The sequence below is a fragment of the Rhamphochromis longiceps genome, linkage group LG4 (genome assembly GCF_057381845.1).
Source record: "Rhamphochromis longiceps isolate RC_006_pf linkage group LG4, R_longiceps_female_GT1.1, whole genome shotgun sequence".
Lineage (NCBI taxonomy): Eukaryota > Metazoa > Chordata > Actinopteri > Cichliformes > Cichlidae > Rhamphochromis > Rhamphochromis longiceps.
Genome location: NC_140560.1, coordinates 29,430,487 through 29,452,599, shown reverse-complemented (window position 1 = coordinate 29,452,599; position 22,113 = coordinate 29,430,487). Strand labels below are relative to the sequence as shown.

Here is a 22,113-nt window from a genome sequence, read left to right as displayed (position 1 = left end):
CACATTAATGAATAAAAACAGCTTCATGACACACTTAGATGGAATGGACACAGAATTATGACAGAAAAAATATAAATAGGGTAATAAATGCCTGCAGTTACACTTACACACTCAGTGTTGGATGAAAAGAAAGAGCTGATGAAAACATTTTTCACCAGACAATTGTCTTTCCTCGGGTTAGCTCTATTGTCAGATTGTAGACTCTCAATTCTCGCCTTAATACAAAATTCATACATAACAGCATATGTCTGCCATTCTTTCATGTTTTAATTCATTGATCATCTACTGTTTAATATTCATTTGCATTTGAAGTGCTTGCATTTGTACGCTACTAAGAAATGCATGTGGTGTTTTTTTAGAAACAGCAGCAAGGAGACACCTGACAAGAAATGTGTTTCCTGCTCCCACAGAGGAAAATTCTGACCATATTTTAGGTGATGCGTCATCAGCCATCTGAGGACTACAGCCTCTTTTATCTAACTCGGATTGTTGCAATAGGGTTGGATTCGTACCCAGAAAAAGATAACCAACTGGTTGTAATTTGATCTGTTAAGTGTAAAGGCTTTTGCGCTTGGCTAAGGAGGATGGATTTGTAAATCAGTGAAAACAAAAAGTGCACCAAGTGCGGTGGAGACAGGCTTAGTGTCACATATGTATCAAGTGAACAGATCTGATCTGTGTGAAGCAATGAGGAGACTTTATGTCTCTCAAAATAATGCAAAAAGCAAATCAAGATGTTATATTTACATAAATGGAAATTACTTCCACATTGCTTTTTTTTCATTTGAAGTTTGACCAATGACTCTTTCAGGTACTTGATCTCACTACATTTTCTTCTTCTGCATCTTCAGTACTAGACTGTCCATCAACTGTTTTTATTCCGATTAACTGACTTTTAATTTTCATATAAAACTTGGACGGATGGAAAATGTACATTAATTTGCATTTTGCAAGAAAAAAAATCCATTGGACGAGTGAACACATGCAAAGAGATAATTGAAAATAAAACTACCTCTACTTGGATAAGCAGTTTTCCTTGTTTCCTTAAATTGACAGCGATGAGAACACTTTGAAATCATGACTATAGAGTAAATGATGTAAAATGTTACCACAAATTCTTTAATAAACCCAAATCCTACATTGAAGATACATTACATCATTGCCCTTCTTCAAAATGAGCAAGAGAGAAGCAACTAATTATTGATAAATATGTGATAAATCAACATGAGCCTGTTTGGAATGATTTATATAAACAACTTAGAAAGAAAAAAGTGTTAAGTATTATATGTATTTAAAAAAAACCCTCAAAATATACAAATTCACAGCCAGTAAGTCAGAGGATTCAGTTTCACATTCTCAAATTTCACTCTAGCTGTTGATATTTGCCTGGTATGAAGCTTTCATAATATACAAAAAGATTTAATAGCCTAGCAGATAAAAAATAAAATGAAACCTCTCAGCAAGCAACACGGCCCATCTGAAAAACCAAATACTTTCCTCCATTTATTGGATCAGACATTATGCAATATAATACACTGGAAGAAATATTGAAGCAAAGGAAAAACAAAAACACCGTAGTTTATAACATTAAATAAATATTTCCTTGAAAATATACATAAAAAGCTGCCATAGACAGATCAAAATACATATCTGTTACATTCATCCATCGGGCTCTCCTGCAGGGCACAACATCTGTCCATGTACCTAAATGACAGGTGACAAAGTATAGCCGTCTTCCCTTTGAAATTTTAGTGATTAATAGTAGGCTTGGACACCACATCCTGTGTGTAGATATTGTGATTTCCCAATGTTTCTCTTTTGAAGAAGTAACTGATAAGACAGAAAAAGCAAAATCTTCATGGACCCACTGCATGTTATGATCCCCAGGCCATGAAGAAATATTGTAAACATTTCAGCCTTTTTTTTTTTTTTTTACTTTGGTACTAAAGTTACAAATGGTGGTTCGTGAAACTAAGAGAACATCACTAAAGTATGACATATACTGCACTTTTGAAGTCTTTCAAGATACTAAGTGAGTCAGGGTACTTAATCCATTTGAATCATGTAAAAGATGTAAAAGCCTTCATAGAAACAAAACAAAACAAAACAAAAAAACAAAAACAGAAATCAGGCATTGATAATGATAAAATGATAAATGATCTCATGGGTTTAAAGTGGGGCTTGCGGTTTTTTATAGACAAGATCATCTGAATGATCAGCGCTCCATTTGTTAAACCTGATTCATCCACTAACACTTTTCCATTTACACAGAAAACACTGCAAATATAGAAAGTCAAATCTGTACATAGTTTTGAATTAAATATATGCAAGGAGGGAAGAAAAAAAAGTTCAAATTGAGGGTCTGAACAGTTCTTCAAAAAATACTGAGGTTTCAGTAGACATATCTTCTTATAATAGTTTCATATTACACAACAGCAAATCCACTGTCACAGGACTTGGCCATGCGATACCCAAAAAACCTATTATCCATTTTAACATATATATTATTTATTTGCAATATAATTTTTCCCATGAATGCTTTACATAATAAGACAAATTGAAAGAATCTTAACCCCATTTTCTTCACAGTCGAAAGAGAATGTGGTACGTGTGAGTGAGAAGTTAATTCTATTATGGAAGTATCCACTGATTCAGTTGTCAGATGAGGTGGTTGTGTCATTTCTGCAATGTGTAGTCCACTAAAAAAAACAAAAACTAGATAGGTTACGATTTTTGTTGGGATGATACGCCTTTCCAGTAGTCTAAAATATCATGGAGGTCCTCATCCTTTGCAAACTGGACTTTCTTACGCAGTGCATGCCCTGCAGCCATGTACTCCTCATCTTTATGCCGTTTCCGGTGGAGTTTGAAACGCTCCCAGATGCTATGTGAAGGTTTGCAGTAGTATTCAGGACTGGAGGAATAGCTTAGATTGTGGTACTGAGAGGACATCTGTGAATATGTTAAGTCTCTGGAGCGGGAGTGAGTAAGAGGCTCCAACATGGAGGACTTGTGGCTGTCAGGTCCTTCGAGCTCCTCTATCTGAGCATCGGGATAGGAGTGTCGGTGGGCACTGTACTGACGGATCTTTTCTGCCTCGGCCCTCAGGATGGCAGCAGCAGGTGTTACAGTGAGGATGGTCTCTCCTGTTGGAGAAGTTTTCTCTATATACTTGGATTCAGAACGATAAGGCCTGGGGCTTCTCATGGGCCCTCCCGTGGCTGTACTGGGCCTCTTTGGAGAGACATCAGAAGACCGATGTCTCTGCAGAGAGTGGTGGTAGCTATCCTTATACACTGGAGACAGAAGGCCAGATTTATTCTGTGGGTGTTCTGATATTAGTACAAGCTGGGGCTCTGCAGTGGATACTGCTCCAGATTTCACTCCTTGAAAAGAGGTGGATTCTGACTTTAACGCATCTATGCAGTTGTTTATTATCTGATTGACTTTATCCACCTCTTTTGCAATTGTGGAAATTTCTGCCACTGATCCTTGACTATTCCCAGCCATTCCCATATCACACTCCCGGCGGTCATGGTGATCCACACTTCGCACCTCCATGTAATTTCCTTTCATCATCTTAGGAGTATCACTTATATCTTGAAATTTGTACTGCTCCATTTCACTTGCAGATGGTAAGTATGGCATACGTGCCATGCTCTCTCCTGCCAACAACTGCTTCTGCGACATTCGAGATATAGTCCCACCCTCAAGCTCTTGTCCATATTTAAGTTCCATTATGTTTTTCTTTAAACTTCCTGATTTTTTGTGCTTTTCATCTTGTTGGCGCTTTCTTCGCAAGCAATAGTACACAACTCCAAGAAATATAACCATGCTGAATAGGCAGCCCAAAATTGTCATAATGTAGTGAGTAGGAGTCGGTTCTTTCACATTTACGTCCTTTCCATTTCGATGGGCAGTAGAGACTGTCAGACATGTGTGGTTGTGTCTAAGAGAATTGCGTATTGAAGCAACACAATATGTGTAGTTGGTGTGGGGTTTAAGGTTTTTTAATTCAATGTCCTCTTTTATATCTTTTAGGTTTTGAATGTCTGTGAAAAAACTGTTGTTATAAAGAACCAAGATGTACATCTTCTTATAGGGATGAGGAATCTGAACTGTGATGATAGCACCTGTGTGTGTTACTTGCTTCACTTCCATCAGAGGAGTTCCCTGAACATCATTTTCAGGTGTACTGATGGTAGTGTCTTCTGGTTCTGTGCCTGATGGACAGTCTTCCACTCCACAAAGCGTTGAGTCTGGTGGTAGTGTTGTTGACTCAATGGGCACAGTTATAAATGGTGTTACATATTCATCAGTGCACACTTTGGTAAGCATGTACAGTGCATTTCGATAGTTTGGATTGTTAGGAATCTGGCTCAGTAAGCTATAACCGGAGACCCCGGGTGGGGAGTCGCAAACCATTCGTTCATTTGTTCTGTTTGGGAAAACTGAGAGCCATTTGACAAAACCAAGTAATTCACATGAGCAGTTGAAGGGGTTTGTGTACAACTCACAGGTGGTGAGTTTAGTTAAACTGGCAAACGTAGACCCATCTAACTGCTGGATTCGGTTCATGGAGAGGTCAATATTCTCTAAGTTGGGGCATTCCCAAAAGGCATTAGGTGTCACAGTCTCAATCAGGTTTGCCTGGAGGTAGAGGTACTGCAGCTTTCCTAAACCCCTGAGGATCCCCTCTGTCAAGTTCCGCAACTTGTTGAAGCCCATTTGAAGGACTTGCAAGTTAAACTGAGCAGAAAAGGCCCCGTCTTCTATGTAGGAGATTTCATTCTTGGTCAGGTTCAGGTAGGTCAAGTTGGCAAAGCGGCTAAGGGCAGAATAGTGGATACTTTTGATTTTGTTTTCATTCAGACGAAGGTCCACAATGGTGCTGTTGATATGCTGTGGGATGGCCTCATAAGGTGGCTGGTTTTGACTACAAATTGCGAGCCATACAAAGCCCTTTTCACCCTCAATTAACCAGCAGTCTCCACTGACTCTGCCAATATGAGTCAAATATACAATGGCTACAGACCAAAACAAGGCACTCATCACCATGCCTAAGCTGCAGGCCATTGGTGCTTCTTTGAGAGTCATGTGCAGGGCCAAAAGAATCAAAGGGGTGTGATACCGCTGCCGTTTCAGTACAGCTGTTCAGCTAATCTCAGGGCCAGAGACAATCCTTTTATTTGCCTCCTCTTCATTGATAGATGTGTGATGCTGGATGTTATCGCCATGTATCAATTAGAAAAATCTGCTTTCAGATTGAGGCTTGCCTGCAGTGAACTTGTAGCAACACTTAAAAGAGCATCCAGCACCTCAACTTGGCTTGTGCTTTTTTCCTTAGTGGGTACCATCATTAAATGGTCTCATCTTGTTGTTTCTGCCAGTTTCCTGCATCCTTAGCCTCTCTGGTGTGCATGGATGAATAACCTGTAAAATACAGAAAGGGACACACAGTTGACATTAAGTACACTTACTCAAGCCCTCCTTGTTTATTCCTCACCAATTATTTTGTACACCATTTAAGAAGTGTTTGCTGTTGCCTATGGCAGCCTGCTATTAAAGAAGACTGTTGACCAATTACCATTTGACAGGTTGGGGGAAGCAGTGTCCCTGTTTTCACACCATTAACCTGAGGCCTGTCAGATGCAACTGAGGGAGGCCAATGTTAAGAAGCTGCATTAAATCAATTATACAGCACCATGCAAAATGACAATTTGCATCATGTATTTAGTTTTTCTCTCTGAAAACCTTCATGAATAAATTAAAACCTTTCTGAGCGCTGGATTATTTTGGAGGAAAGAGGGAAATCATGTAGCAGGTGTGATTACCATAGTGTTAAAATTCAATTAAAATCTTTTGCGTGAGGGAACGGGAAAGTGAGCAGCAACTCTCACTTTTAATTCTGCAAGTTTTTTGTTTTTATACAGACTCATCATTTTTCTTTGTAATATCTCTTTTGATCGCTGTTTTTACTCTTTGTACAGTTGATACTATTTCACTGTTGAAGACTTTATGGTAACATATCTTATTCCAGAATTTGGGTTAAGATAACTTTATTCTGCTCTTAGATTTCTGAGATTTTACTGAACATTTTGAGTCATATTTTTTTTAATAAAGTTAAAAAGTAAAGTTTAAAAAAAGCACTTGATCCTATTTTGTCATTGTACACAAATATCTAGTTGTTAGATAACATAGTAGTGCTGTTCCTCCAAAACCCCGACATATGGTAAACATATCAAGAGGGTTTTATAGCTTATATACACAACTTTTCAATGATAAAATAATAAAAATAATTAAATACTGAGTGTATTATTTTCTCTTTGAAAATTTCATAGCTTTGCAACAAATTGTAGTAATACATTCAGTTCCATTCCAGAGCACAGTCATATTCTGTTACATCACGACTCAGTATTACAGACTCCATTACAGTGTTTAATTGCTCAAGGGTCGATTTCCTACTGCTAACAAAGAAATAAAAAAAAATGTCTGCCGCGCAGGTATACAGTGGTGGGGAAAACCTCAATCACCTATAATAGCATGTCATTAAAACAATTTCCTGGATCAATTTTAACTTGCAGTGTGGCCATATTTGTACCTAATTGCTGTCTAAATGATGTTTTTGTGGAAACCAAATTTATTAACTGTTCTAATGTGAGAGAAAGGATTTCATCTGTCTACTTGTTAAAGCCAACTGTTTATGCATTTTAATCAGTCGAACCTATAATGGGCAATTTCTATATTAATTTGAACACAGTTAATTATGTAGTTACTAGCCTTTCTAATTATTTACGCCGAACTTCAATATCATTTTATTGTATAGCGTAGTTAACACGAATTATATTGTGAGAAAACTAACTGGACTTTAATTATGCAGATACTACAACCAAAATATAAACTACAAAAATCTTCTCAAGTTTGCTTATTGTGGGGAATTAGGGGTCACCTGGAGTGAGAATGTGCTTTTGTGTGTTAGAGGACATGGCTCTACACACCACACTCAAGTAGATGTGACAGTTTATGGCAGAAAGAATATACTTCAACTTGAAACCACACATGCCACTGTGGATTTAAAGACCATTCATGCTGTAATTTGACCTTTGTGTAGGTTTATCACATTACAGTCACACTATTTGTAGTTTTGCTTATCATACACTCTACACTCAGGGGTGCCTCCAGAATTTTTTCTTTAAAAAAGATGAGGGCGACTAAAAGTCTTGGGTGGCACACCAAAAAACATAATTTCCAGTTTTGGAAATGTCTGGCCGGGTGGCCTGTGCTCCTCCTGCCCTCCCCGATGGTGCTCCTGTCTACACTAAATAGTAATCCCTAATCTGTTGCCTTTTTGTCTTTTAATAGGATGAGCATCAATAACCATGTGTTGTGAGGCAAATACTTTAGGTCATAATAATGGCAGGAGTGTAAATGATGGCTTACCATTCAGTTAGCGTACATCCTCATGTCTCAATTGAATAACTGTCTGCCTGTAATGACTTTTACTTGCTGCTAATTTGCTTTGTGAATTAATTTGTGTGAATGTAAGTGTTGCCAAATTATGTTTAGTATATTTTTTTGTTTAGTCTTTCAAGGGAAGGAAAAGCCGTGATTTTACTGTATGCAAGTATGTAAGTAAGTTGGAGTGGGTGATGGAGATTCATTTTTCCTGAGGACTGTGTGGTAGGGTTATGTAACATGGTGATAGAGAAAGATGTGTTGTCTTGGGTCTGGTTAAGGTTAAGAAACGTCATTCATCCATCCATTTTCTTTACGCTTATCAAACTTAGAATTGTACAGGGGCTGCGGCCTATCCCAGCTGACTTTGAGTGAGTGGAAAGGCACACTCTGGAAAGGTTGCCTGTCCATCACAGGAAGACAAGACAAGCACACACTCTCACATCCACAGCTATAGCCAAGTTAGAATCACCTATTAACCTAACATGGATGTCTGTGGGTGGAAGCTGGACTACCAGGAGAACACACAGATGTAATCAGACCTGGCCAAAACCTTCTTGTTCTGGTGAGTGTAGTACTGTACAGTGCCCATGGTTGAAATTCCACAATTGAAGCTCATATATTACAGAATGATTTTTCTGCATGTTTTCATCTGTTCCAGCTCTGAATTATTTCAAAAATTGAAAATACACAGCATACTGATAAACTGACATTGGACATTAGTACTGTTACCCAGGGCTTTGTATATTTAAAACTGATTTAAGTTGGTTTAGCACGGAGGTGTCAAACATAAGGCCTGGGGACTAGAATCAGCTTGGCATGGATTCCAATCCGGCCACTGGACAAGTTTGGAAAATGTGAATGGGGGCATACATTTTCTACAGGCCTCCTCCATGACCATTCATACTACACCAAAGTAATTAAGTAATTCATAAACAATTAAATGAAAGAAGCAAATGTTGTTTTTTTCACTATCTAATATAGATTTTTTTTTCTTCAAAACAGGTCCCAAAAAACAGTTTTCTGTGAATTAACAAAAAGTTCCTGCGTTATAATTACAACCCATTTGCCCAATGAGCTACCAGAAATACCAAAATACCAAAGATTTTATAAATGTAATTTAGCAAATTTATTAAAAAACTGGAACATAATGTTGGAACTGTGTTTATTTTTATTTTTATTTTATTTTATGTTATATTAATATATCCAAGGAAATAAAAGTGTGGTTAAACTTTACAGTGGCCGACTTACGATCAAAGTGGGCAGCATGTTGCCCAGACAATAACATGGCTTTGATATCTGTGGCCTAGAGGATGAGATTATATGTAATTTTAAATATACACATTAGCCTGTTTTTCCTTTTATAGTTGATAAAATCGCCAGGTACAAAGCTAGTATGTTTTCATTGTCAGTTCAGCATTTCCACGACATTATTGCTCGACCAAATGTGTAGATGCAGAGCACAGCAAGATGTTTACTGTATATATGGAAACAGGGCTTTGAATTACCTCTCATAATATTTTGTTTAGTGTCAGGCAGTTTGAGGATTTTATGCTGTTTCACAATTGAGTTCTATTTATTGATCTTTCAAGTTATGTCCGCAAATCTGTCCTTATAATCACTTAAAAGCAAATGGCTCAAATTTTATTCAAAAATGCAACAAAAGACATCGTTTTGCAACACAAATGAAGGGCAATTTAGGTGCAGAGAAACAGTTTTCAATTACAGTTCTCCTTGGTTCACACAGTACTAAGCAATTATCTGCAATGAGGCTAAGATAATCAAGTAAAAGCACTACTCAGCTATTCAAGTGCAGATAAAGAGCAGAAATAAATGCTGTGGTGGAGGACACTGGAACAGAATGCCAAAGGCTGCCATTACAAAACCACCTTCATGATGACAAAAGAGCAGTGGCAGAGGAGCATTGAAGAAAAGAACACTGAAAACCCCTGGGAGGAAAGAGGTTCCAAATCAAATGTTCCATGAAATGAATATGAAAAATACAGCTCTGCAGAATATCTGGTGATTTTCTAAGGAAAGGCTGTATTTTTATTTCTTGATCCACTATGGCAGACATGGAGCTCATCTGATCTAGGAACCAACTTGTGACATACAGACTCTTGGTCAGGACTGCTAGGTGAATGCACTGGGTATTATTTGGTAGGATTTTCTAGCATGCTTGGTTAACAGTGCAGCCATTGGTAATTTTCTCCTACTTCGTGGCCTTTTCCTAAAAATGGCCAAGTTTTTTCATCCATCAACCTAACCAAAGAGTGGGTAAAAAAGAAAGTGTATATTAAAAAGAAAGAAAGAAAGAAAGAAAGAAAGAAAGAAAGAAAGAAAGAAAAACAAGGCACAAAAACAAGCCCTCCCACACAGGGCATAAGCTTCTGTCACCTAGTTGACATCTGTGTGATTTTATGCCAACGTTATCATACCTGCCACCTCATGGGGACTTTTTGGGTCTTTGCTTTCTCTGCCCAGGGTGTCAAGAAACCAGCGCCGAAGGGCATGTTGTATATATCTCAGAGATGCCAATGGCTTTGTCAAAAATTGTGATATTTGATACCCTGAGAATTAGACCAAGCTTGACCTAAACTGGCTCACAGCATGGCATTGGTGTTAGATTATTTTAGACTCTAAATTGAAGTTTAGCTTTAAATTTCCTTTAGAATGCATTACTTGTGTTTTGTTTATCCGCCATGACTCAATTAGACGAGCCTCCAAATGAGTCACTGCCTCACCACTGAAACCAGTGCACAAATTAGAGCCATGCTTGTTCCCCTTGTAAGGGTAAACACAACCATGGCCTTATACTGATAGTTAATACTGCAACTTTTAGTTAATAAAACATGGATTTTGCATTTAAATATTGCATAATATTTTACTTATTTGTATCCCAATGTATCCAAAACATATGGCAATAAAATCAAAGCCTGAGGTGTCAAGTTGTTAAGGGATAAACAAAGTAAGCTACATTAAAATTAATTTTTTGAGCTTTAGTTTCATGCAAATCACTCCATACTGTATATTCAGATCTCTACAGCAGTGTACGTTGCTTTGTGAGTGCTTAGGTCTATTTGCCACCACAGACCCACTTTCCATAATGGCAGCAATCTGTATGGTCCAGTGCTAGCCCTGAGTGCAGCAGGCCAGAACACCCAAGGCATCAGAGCTGAGTATATTCCCCTATCAGACACAGGCAGCCATTCCACAGTCTCTTTTCCATTTAGGCTTTATGCACTGGGTAATGAAAGCTTTTCTTTTTCTTTTCCTCTTCTGTGGATAACCTATTGAAACCCTGGTTTTGAAGAATGATTCAAACACAGCTTTGTAAATTTCTGTTCCAGTTGCTCGCTGCATCCTCACTTCTACTCTGTAAATGTTGGCTCCTTTTTCATGAAAAAGGTTACAAAATATGACAATACAAAAGCTGCTGTACATATAGACAGATGGGGACCTAGCCTGTGATTTTTGGTGGCCTATAAAACAACTAAATCTAAGAAAAGGAATGTGTCTGTAAAGTTATCCAGGTAGATGCCGCAACAGGTAAAATGTTGAGAGGATTGAAGTAGCTGGAGCTGCAATGGAGCTGGACTCTCTCTCATCTCTAACATAGAGCCTAAGCAGTGCTTCTCTTCCACAAGAGTCAGTGCTTCAAGGCAAACTTTGACAAAAGCGTCTGAAAGTCACATGGACAAAACAATTCTTGAAAATAGTTCACCACTCTCCCCACAAACATTTTATTGTATGCAAACCCACAAACACCTCACCACCCACTCTGGCTATCTCTGTCTGTCAGTCCCCTTCTGTTTGCCGCTGTGTCTGTCCAAACAATTTCCCTCTGCATGCTAAACAAACATTTTTCTTTTCATTGTCCAGGTTTCTACAAAAGTATGCTATCAAATTATCTGGTTTTAGAGTTTGTGGGCCCCACTTGTTCTTGTTTCGCCTTTTATTTCCTATTTGGTCTTTGTCATGGTGAAAGTGCCCCAGTCTCGGAGGGCCCTCCTCATCCATACCAATGATTGCCTTTTATTTGATGTTATTCAAAATGCAGGGACCATCTTGGTGGGACTGAAAAATGTGGCAACGGGAAACCACAAGTGCAAAATCAATTGAATTAAAATGGAACTACTTCTCTTGGGGAAGGGAACCATTACATTTTACTGGGCTTTTGAATTGCTTAGACGCAGTGAGAGCTTATATATTTTAGGTTATATGAGAGGATATTTAACTCATACATTGATTACTTTGAGATTATTGCCTGGAAAAAAGAGCTGATATTTCTGCCTTTGTTGAATACTGTTAAAAGTTCCATATGACCTCCTTTGGTGGTAAAAAAAAAAAGATAATGTGAAAAAATTCCATGTTTGATAAGCAAACTGAACTGATACAGCACTGTAGCTGGACCAAGATAATAAAAGATCATCAGGAGTTTAGCAACCAAACTACCAAGGTACATCTAAAGGCTCCAGTGTACCCATTGCAATGGTTGCATTGCAATGACCTCTGTAACCTCATCTCAGTCACTTATATTAAATGCAGGAATCTATCAATAGATAGATAATATATATCTACAGTGGTCCCTCATTTATCGCGGGGGTTTACGTTCTAAAAATAACCCGTGATATGTGAAATCCACGAAGTAGCCAACTTTAATTTTTACAATTATTATAGATGTTTTAAGGCACAAGTGTCGAACTCCAGGCCTCGAAAGCTGGTGTCCTGCAGGTTTTAGATGTGTCCTTGATCCAGCACAGCTGATTTAAATGGCTAAATTGTCTCCTCAACATGTCTTGAAGTTCTCCAGAGGACTGGTAATGAACTAATCATGTGATTCAGGTGTGTTGACCCAGGCTGATATCTAAAACCTGCAGGACACCGGCCCTCGAGCCCTGGAGTTTGACACCCCTGTTTTAAGGATGTAAAACCCCTCACTACACTCTTTATACACTTTTCTCAGAGAGGCACAAACACTTTCACACTTTTCTCTCTTGTTTAAACACTCTCAGAGTTCAAACCTTTGTAGAAAAACAAGTCCAGTATTATAGAATCAAAAGCACCCGCGGTTGCCTTTGAGGCTGCAAAACGTTTCGTCGACATTGTTGTGTTTGTTGGGGAGAAAACTTACAAACATACAGTACGGCACTTCAGAATCACACTGCTAGTGATCGATGATTTATGAGTGCATTGACACAATGCGCTTTAAGAAAAAAAAAAAAGCATGCAAAATTGCACCCCAAAAAATTGCGAAACAGTGAGACCGCGAAAGGTGAACCACGTTATAGCGAGGGACCACTGTATATATATTATGACATCATTGCCTGGCAATTACATTTTTCTTTTACTTGCACAAAAAGGCCAAACAATATTTATCTGTAGCACTACTAGTATGTACTGGTAAGAGTTATACAGTATGAAAATAAGTAATTTAAGAAGAGTAGATGTGTTTTCTGTTTGACCTCCCTGGTTAATTGAGGTTTTTTTAATCACATAGTTTACATTAGATGTATTGGGATTACATGTGGATATTATCAGCGTTGGAGTGTTGTTTCAGACTCATCTGAATAGCTCTAACAATACTATACATGTTTTATATTTAATAGGGACAAGTTTGATGATCACAATCACAAATGCACCTTCACTTTAGCCAATCAGAATGGCAGTTCTAGAAGGGGAGACTGATGTATCCATGTACCCATCAATCTGGAAACCTACTGGCTAGGCAGCAGTAAAACTATTCTGTTATCTTGGTAGGAACTTTGACTCTTTGCCAGTCATTATTTAAGTGATGAATATAAAGCTAAATTTTTGTCACACCAGTGGTTTCCAGACTGCATTTACTCTTTCGCTCAAACATCACTGTTAAATACTACTTGAACTGCAATAAGATTAAAAATGGAAACCAGAAAGCTGCTTTTAATTAAAATGTTGTCTTTGCCTACATATTCTGAATATTTATATGCAGATATTTGTTTACAGAAAACATATTTATATATGCATGTGCTCAGTTTAGATTGTTTGAGGTATAGCAAGGTTGCCATGGGTAGAATCATTGGTATCCTGCATTGTGTTCTGCACTATTATTTCTAAATGTAGTGTGTGGACATTTTAGATTTAGTTTCTCCTCATGCATGTGTTGAAACTTAAACTGAAATATAGTAAAAATTGTATTACTTCCATTGATTAAGCTAGAATGACAACAATAAAAACTAAGACTTATTCTAATAGGTATTTAAAATTCAGTTCAATTACATTCTGTTTTATTTATGTGCACAAAATCACAACAACAGTTTCCTCAAGGCACTTTATATCGTAAGGTCATAATCTTATAATAATAAAAAGAAAAAAGCTTACTGTCACATAGTGAGAGTGGAAAAAAATAATGTAAAAATGAAAAAAAAAAAGAGATTTAAATAAAAACCAAGAAGAAGAAAGAGAAAGACAAGCCAGAAAAAGCTGAATGAACACAATTCATGTCTCCTGTCTTAGCATCCTAGAATTGTTTATGTTTTCCTGAAATTAAATCAGACATAAAATCTTATAGCTGCCAATTAGTACTGGCCCCTGCTAATTAGCTCCAAATTAGCATTGGAATAATTAGTATTGCAGAAGTATTGGTTGATTTCAATTAATGCTGATGATACATTAGTGGTAAATGTCAAATAACATATCCTTTTTGGTTAATTAAAGCCTCAAGTGCAAAGGTTGGGCTTATACACACATGCACAGGCATCCTGAATTTTAACTGCCTCTTGGTCTATTCAAAAGTTACATTCAGCTCTCTTCCTACTTGGTATTCCACACAGGTGTCATACTTTGTAAAACTTTAAATGACTTACTGCCCTGCCATCTCTTGTAAATTCCCAATATCTCACTCTATTGTTCTTCAGTGTATCAAGAGTCCTTCAGCAGGCTCATGACCTAGTACGATTCAAGCTGAGACGAGAGCAAAAAATCTCATTACAAACTAAAAGCTCCACTTTGGGTGACACCTCTTATAAAGATGATAAGCCACGGAGAATGGCGTGGAATCACACTGCGTTGATGGAAACAGATGCATCAGTGAAACCCTGCAGGAGAATTAAAGCAGCCTAGGACAACAGTTGGCAGAAAACACAAAAGCAGAAACTGTATCCTGTCCAACTATCCTCAGCATCTTGAAGTGCTGTGATCTCTGTGCCGCAGAATAAAAAATTCCATCCTATAATAAAACCATAACAGGTCAGCTCTACAGAACGCATGCTGAACAGAGGAAAAGCAACTCGGCTATAGAGAGCATTTATCAAACGGACAGGAGAGAAGTAGAGTTTAATTTAATTCTGTGTTTGAGAGTAAGATACAACTTGGAATAACACCTAAAGGTTTAAATGCAATTTTCCAGGCCATCGACTGACCATCAACTTGCCACGTTATTCTGCCCTCCAAGCCAAAGCATCTGTCAGCAATGTCTCTAGCTGCTGACTCATGACATATTGAACTAAAGTAGGAGCTCCTGTGCAGTTCTGAGCATGACATAAAGTTATGCAGAATTTACAATCTATGAGGATTCAATTTACCTGCTTTTTGTTAACTTCTTTATAGTTTTAACGTTTACAGAAATGATAAAGTTCACATGTGCTGACAAAATCTGACAGATAAGACGGCAGTTCTTATCTTTGTCAATTGCCTTGCCATGCTCAGCAGAGGTTTCCCCACCAATTAACCTTCAGGAAGAGACAGTAGCTAATTCAATTATACTGGACTGCGGCGCCGTGTTTCTGAGTGACAGCTCAACCTGCCTTGGTGCTCTGATTGACAAGTTGTGAACCAGAGCAGTCATTCCCTGTGCTGAATGTTTATATCTGTGTGACCCAGTGGGCTACCTGACACATTTAGGAAGAGGACATTATCACTTTCAGATTAGCTCCATAAAGACAATGCAAGACGAGTTTGACTACAATAATCTACATAGTGGGAAGTTAGTTTTGGTATCAGGAAACTATAACAAATTTACCTTCTTCAGCAAATTAGACTTTTCAATCACTCAGCTGATGCTTTGAGGCCTGTGCCCAAATGTAATATTCCCTTCATGGCTGTTGCACTTAAGCATCTGGTGCTGAGTGACAGCCAGTAGGAGCATCAGAAAGAACAGATTTATTGAGAACATGTTGTAATCTGTTATGCAAATGAACTGTGTAGTTAGTGGCCAGAAAGATAAAGTGATTATTACTTGATATGATTGAAATCACGACTACATAGTCTCTCATGATCATTTCTTTCTGCAGAACACAAAAGTCCATTACGGATGGACAAGGTGGTAAGAAACAAAATCAATTGGTGGTAGCAAGGATGCAAGAAAAATGTAACTTTTGTAGGCACTGAAACATCTGCGATGAGTGCAAAAATGAAAAGGAACACCAGGGTGGCAAATGGAAACAACCACCTTGTGTGATCGCTACTCTAAGAAATAAAACGATCCCTGCCTTGAAAGGAAAGTTATTGTTTCTGACAGGACAAACTCTCTCAGGCTCAACAAGGGGCAGAGGATGTAATGCTGAGCTTGTGCTCTGCTATCAAAGGAGTGAAAGGCATTTTGGTCCACCACAGAAAACATGGGTGCAGACTGGAAGGAGATTGCAACAAGAGATGATAGCTACACTGCTGGGAGGACTTTTATCCCTGTTAGTATGCAGGATGCAATGGATAAATCCACAGAGAGCAAACATACATTTTGGATGATAAACAAATAAATGCTCTAATGATAGTGTCGCACAATTTGCATTTTTACTGTTGATGTCCATTTGAATTAACTTGCACATGCATAATGAGGAGTACTTGCTTTGCTATATTTTGAACTATTTCTTCATGAGGTTAAAATATCTTAAGTTATAGGTAAAAAATAGAGGTTAAAAACACTGCGTGTTGTGATGTAATGTGAGTGAGCCCCCTGTGTGATAGGCATTAAGGTAGATCTCGCTCTAGTTAGAGAGCCATTGCAGTCAGGCTTTTAGTCATGATCATAGACTTTAAACTGTCAAACTGTCAGATAAATATGCTTTTTTTTCAAGATCCAAGTACGGCAGGAGCCTTGTAACATTAAAGCAAAGCTGAAGGTCTAGATCACACTTTGCAACCTTTATTAGTACATAAGGACTAGTGCTTCATTGCTATGTATTTATTTTTTGTTTGGTTAAAGGTCAGTCAGAAATTACGCTTTACTGGATGGAAGAAATCTGACAATGCGATGCCTCAGGAGAAAGAAGTGTGCTCATGGTCACCTGATGCATCACTTTAAGAGCTGGGAGAGTGAGCATTCTTCCACTGATGAGCTGCTTTTTGGTCACCGGGTCATGTCTGGAGAACAACCTCCCATCAGTGTTGATATCAAAATCGAAATCAGATTAATCTGTCATAGAAACTGAAGTTTGAGTTTCACTGTGTCAGTCACTGTCACGGTGAAGAACAACTACAAGCAAGTCACCAGATCCACGGAGCTATCTAAAAACACTGGTCAGGCTAGAAAGCTAACAGTCCTTCTAAGGAGCCAGACTTAATGGGGACAGCAGCCAAATGTATTGAGTGTATAGTCTGCACTTTTCTACGGTTGGAAATTTTTAAGAACCACTTACAGTGATGATAAATACCAATAAAATATTAAAAGTGCAACAACTGTTCCTTTTCATATTAATAAAGATATATCTAGTTGCTTGTAAAAACCACAGGGAGCCACTAGATGTGGGCAAAAGAGCAAGATGAAGCTCCAGAGCCACCTGTGACCTGTTCTCTTTCCCAGGGCATTGCTAAATGCAGTTTTGCCAAAGCCAATGGTGTATCATACTTATGGGTTACTTTGGCGATGCTACAGAATCCACCTGATTGTGAGAACAGTCTGTCAGTTCTCCTTTCAATATGCAGCATTACTTTTCAAAGGGGCATATTTTAATCCAAACCACTTTCCTTTTTGTAAACCTAACCAAGTAGTTTTTGGCATCAACACCTAAGCACCAAGTCAAAGTGTAAATAAAAACCAAATGAAAATTAAATGAATCACTGACTCAAATAAATTGTAAAACACAAAGGAGCGAACAGGATGCTGAAACAAAACAAATTTATTTCCATCTCTTTTAAAAAATGTGAAAAGAAGTGATGCTCTAGGAATTTTATAAAGCTAGATCCTCTCTGGCCTGTTCAGTGGCGTGTCTAGAAAATTTTTGTTGGGGGGGCCAGGTAGGGGCACAGATTTGGAGAAGGGTGGCAGATTTAATTGGCAGATAATGTTTAAAAAAAAAATTCTACCAACCCTTAACCATAATTCAATAATCCTATAAACCTAATAACCAAATGCACTTTTAACTCTTATTAGAATGAGATTTTAACCACTACGGTGCAAAGTTTTTAGATACTGCGTTGATAAAGTACAAGAGATACAATCAGTGCTTTGTCAGTGTTTACTCAGCATTCAAGGACATCAATATTTGCATAGCATTTTTACTGACATGTAGTGCACATATGTTTTGGGCAAAAACATTTTTGAAAATTAAAATACGAACATTTGTAACAAACAATTGACAAATTAGCCAATGCCAATGCAAAACTTTATCTGCCTGTTAAAAAAAGAAGATAATCTTCTCACAAACTGGTGTTTGATTTTGAAACAGGAAAAAAGTGGGGAAACAAATGAAAAGACTAACATTTGAATAAAACCTGAAAGCAAGTAAATACTTTCTATGCTGCCTTATGGTAAACTTTGGTAATATTGATAAAGAACAACACTGGCTGATGATAAAATACAGTCAGCTGGCATGGTGACACTGCCAGTATTAACCTGCAGGGCTGGACTGGGACAAAAAAATTGGGCATTTTTACTACAGACCGACCCACCAGGTATTAAAGCCATAAAGCCTTTGAATGAAAACAAATGCTGTTGTGACAGTGATGTACAGTCTTTTTGGTATATGTATGATTTCTATACATTTTACGTCAGATAAAAACTTTGGTTGTAAGATTTAGATAATTATTTAATAAAAACTAGGTATTTTAAATGAGAATAAGAAAGAAAAGTATTTCTTTGTGCCCACCTTTCCCTGTTAATGCCCTACCTGGCCCCCTGGCAAAACTTTGCTAGACCCGCCCCTGCACAGTTACCAGCTGTCAGCTACATAAAAAAGGATCCTGGTGTTATTTGTCTCTCAGAAACAGTTCATAACTTCAACTCATTCATGTCACCTAAAAGGTAAACCTGTTTCTCCATCACCTGTTCAGCTCTGATGATTCAGTAAGGACATCTCCTGGTTTCATCTTCATGTTTCCCTCTCACCACATATCTAAACAGACATCATGACCAGCAGCTTTACAGCTGTGGCTCCAGCAAACATCAGCTGATACTAGAAATTAATATTAAATACATTCTAACAACAGCTGATCAAGCTTAAACGTGCTGCTGTTGTTTAGCGCAATATCCGCTGGTTTCCTCTTTCTGGCGCAAAGTGGGCGATAAACAAACAAGAGAGAAAAGCCGATCAGCTGATCATTGATCAGTTTCATGATTGAAGTAGCAACAGGAGAGGGAGGGGGAGAGAATGAGAGAAGAAGAGGCAGCTGTGCAGCATAAAGACAGAATAAATCCAGCTTTGTGTCTTTTTTCCAGTCTAGCTAAAGTCCGGGACAAACTGCGTCTCTTCTCAGCTCAATACGAAACGCGTAATATTTTCTCTGAATGAGGGACCATTCCATTTTTTTAAGGAGCCGTTGGCAACTCTACTAACCTTATGAATAAAATAAAGTTCACTATCAGTAACATCATAGCACCCACCCAGCTGTATAAAAACTCCGTCAAACTGGCTAGAACGCAGTATGAGTTATTGCAACTGACAGTAAAAAGTCAGCAACATGAAAATAAACTCCACCTAAACTTGGTTTATATCTGACCCAGATAGACTGCAGGTCATAACTTCTTACCTGAAGTTCAGTTCACCTGACACTCGGACTGGTGGCTGCCTCGGGGCTCTCCTCCTGCCTCCCCTTCCCTCATCCACCTGTTGCCTCTGTGGAAGCCCCGTCATAGCCACCACCAAACAACGGAGTTATTTCTACACATCGACCTGCATCTGGCCAATCCACCACCTCTCATTGTTCATGCCATTACAAAAAAAAAATAATAATAATAAGTCACCGGGCACATGCCCGGTATGCCCGATGGCCAGTCCAGCTATGTTAACCTGCAACCAAATCTGCAGCTCCATACAGCAATGTTATGACTTAGATTATATCTTATAACTCATAACTCTTATGTTAGCTGCCCTCAGTAGCCTACTGTCTGAAATATTCCACAGCTGCAATAATTCTTTAAGTGTTATTTTTTTCCTTGGTATTCTAATTTCACCGAAGTTTACTAAACTCAACAAACTTAATATTACTTACCGGGACATTTATTCTGTCCTCATTTTCTTTCACCGAAAAATTGTTTCCTGCAGTGCCGTCTTTCGCGCTTGGCTCTCCTACCTTTGCTAACGTGATGCGCATAGCGCAGAAGCGATGCTGCATTCACTTACACTCGGATATCTGAGCGTCACCGTGAAAACATAATCGGACATTTGATATTTGATTGAATTTTATTGTTTTGCCTTTGGGGTGGCACCTGGGGTGGCCAGTCTGGTTTGGGGGGTGGCCTGTGCCCCCCCAGGCCACCCCGCTGGACACGCCATTGGGCCTGTTCAGCAAAAGTACTTGCCGAGTATAAAGCACAGTTGCAAATTTCTTAAAACATTAATTAAATACCAATGTAACAAGCATCATATTCCCGCTTTCTCCACTCAGTTACATCTCTTAAATCTGGTTTTCAAAAGCAGTGTACTCATTAACAAAAAACAGCTTCTTTGTGGCTTGCTTACAGTATGTTTTATCACTGAAATTTCCCGTACAGGCAGGGGGTTTTGTTTTCAGTTGACTCACTAAATGAGTGGCATGTAATAAGATGGAAGAACTGAGGTGTCATTATGGGAAAAGTCCCCTGTCATGCAGAGAAAGGTGCTGCAGCATTTCATCAGCGGTGTGGAAAAAAAATCATTAGGGAGTCTGTAATGAATGGCTGACAGCTGTCTGTCAAAACTGGGCTTCCATGTTTTAAATTCTATTCATTTTCTCCATGATTGCTTTTCTCATTGCCGAGTCACAGACTGGTTTCCTGTGCACATCTTTATTAACAAAATAGAGGGTTTAATTAAAATAATGGAAATGACAATATATGTGTTGATTGGCTTTATGGTTGACTTGTAAGTATGTTTGTCGGGACTGTCAACATTTTGGAATCATGCATTTGTTCCAGTTTGTTTTTGCTCTTTTATGGTGAATTTAATATAATCTTGTCTTTGGACAGTGTGAATGAGAAACCTGCGGTTTGAATAAATATTTCCTTTGTTTCCATTTTGCTTCAATGAGATTGTACATCTGCACGTTTTATGTAAAATCTGACAACATGCAGTTACGCTGCAGTATGCATGCTTCACTCAGATGCTAACCTGAAAGTAAAGCACTGTAGTGCTGCTCCAGAGAGAAAAACACCCCCAGACTTTAAATATTCTCACCATCGTGGTTGCCGGTTGGTTTGATACATTGAATTATCATTATCTTTCTTGCTTGTCACCCCTTGGTTGCTGCCATAAATCTCAAACTTGGACTCATAAATAGGACTATTTTCCAGGCACACACTGTGAAATTCTTGTCTGTGTACTTGGCCTTGTTCCCCCTCCTCAGAAGTAGCTTAGCAGCCAATATTGGTTCCTTTGAGACCACCGCTACTTCTTTACAGGATTTTTCCTGATCATAGTCTCACATTCTACATTTTTCAAATTATCTATGCATGCTGAAGATGCTTAAAACATCTCTTAACATTGCTCTTCTGAAGGTGTAGGCACTTTTAGTGGATTTGATTATTTTCGGGTGCAACTGACCCATTTGCTGCAAAGCATTTTGAAGTGAAACGACCCCTTTTGAAATTTTACTTTTGTTTTTAATTTTTTTTAACACAAGTCTATATACAAAAGTAGTAGAAGGTGTACAGGATATTGGCTCATGTATATTTTTGATTTCAGTGGTGCAAATTCTAAAGCAATATTTCTAATAGATATATCTCATCAACAAATTAATGTACTGAGGTATCATCAAGTGAGTGAAGTGATTACTAAAACTGCAGTGCATTAAGGCTGATGACAGCCTGGGAAAGGCAAGTGGATGAGTTAATTTATGGGAAATGCACCAATAGAGAATTGCAACAGCACCACAGAAGATGCAGCAGTTTGGGATTTTCTTTTATTATGCTATAGCACTGTCATTCCCACCAGTAATGTTATCAAAGGCCTAAAAAAAGCCTTTTTATCTTTCAAATATGGTTGGTTCAGTCATATTCAGAGAATACAGCACGTTGCATCAGTCTTTCCTCAAAGACCATAATGATTTAAAGAGACTTTGGTCTCACACATACTCGCTGCAGTATGTGTTACCAGCTTGATGTCCTGGCAACTAAGTAATCAATGACAAACCAAAGCCATGTTTACGGTCAGTTGCACTTCTTTCCTCTAGGCATTGATCACAACATAGTGTACTCTGCCCATGCACATCACAGCCAACGTAAGGTTTAACAGGCCAAACTGATATCAATGCTTTGAGGAAATTACA

General features: G+C 38.3%; 1 protein-coding gene across 1 annotated transcript; it reads right to left on the bottom strand.

The window, feature by feature from the left end:
- Positions 1-2,625: 2,625 nt before the first annotated feature.
- Positions 2,626-5,097, bottom strand: elfn1a (extracellular leucine-rich repeat and fibronectin type III domain containing 1a). The gene has a single exon (XM_085405256.1). The coding sequence runs from the start codon at positions 5,095-5,097 to the stop codon at positions 2,725-2,727; it is 2,373 nt and encodes a 790-aa protein (XP_085261382.1). The 3' UTR covers positions 2,626-2,724.
- Positions 5,098-22,113: the final 17,016 nt, after the last annotated feature.

What these genes read in the sequence shown, in the direction of transcription:
- elfn1a (XM_085405256.1), bottom strand. Translation starts at nt 5,097, where the DNA reads ATGACTCTCAAAGAAGCACCAATGGCCTGCAGCTTAGGCATGGTGATG.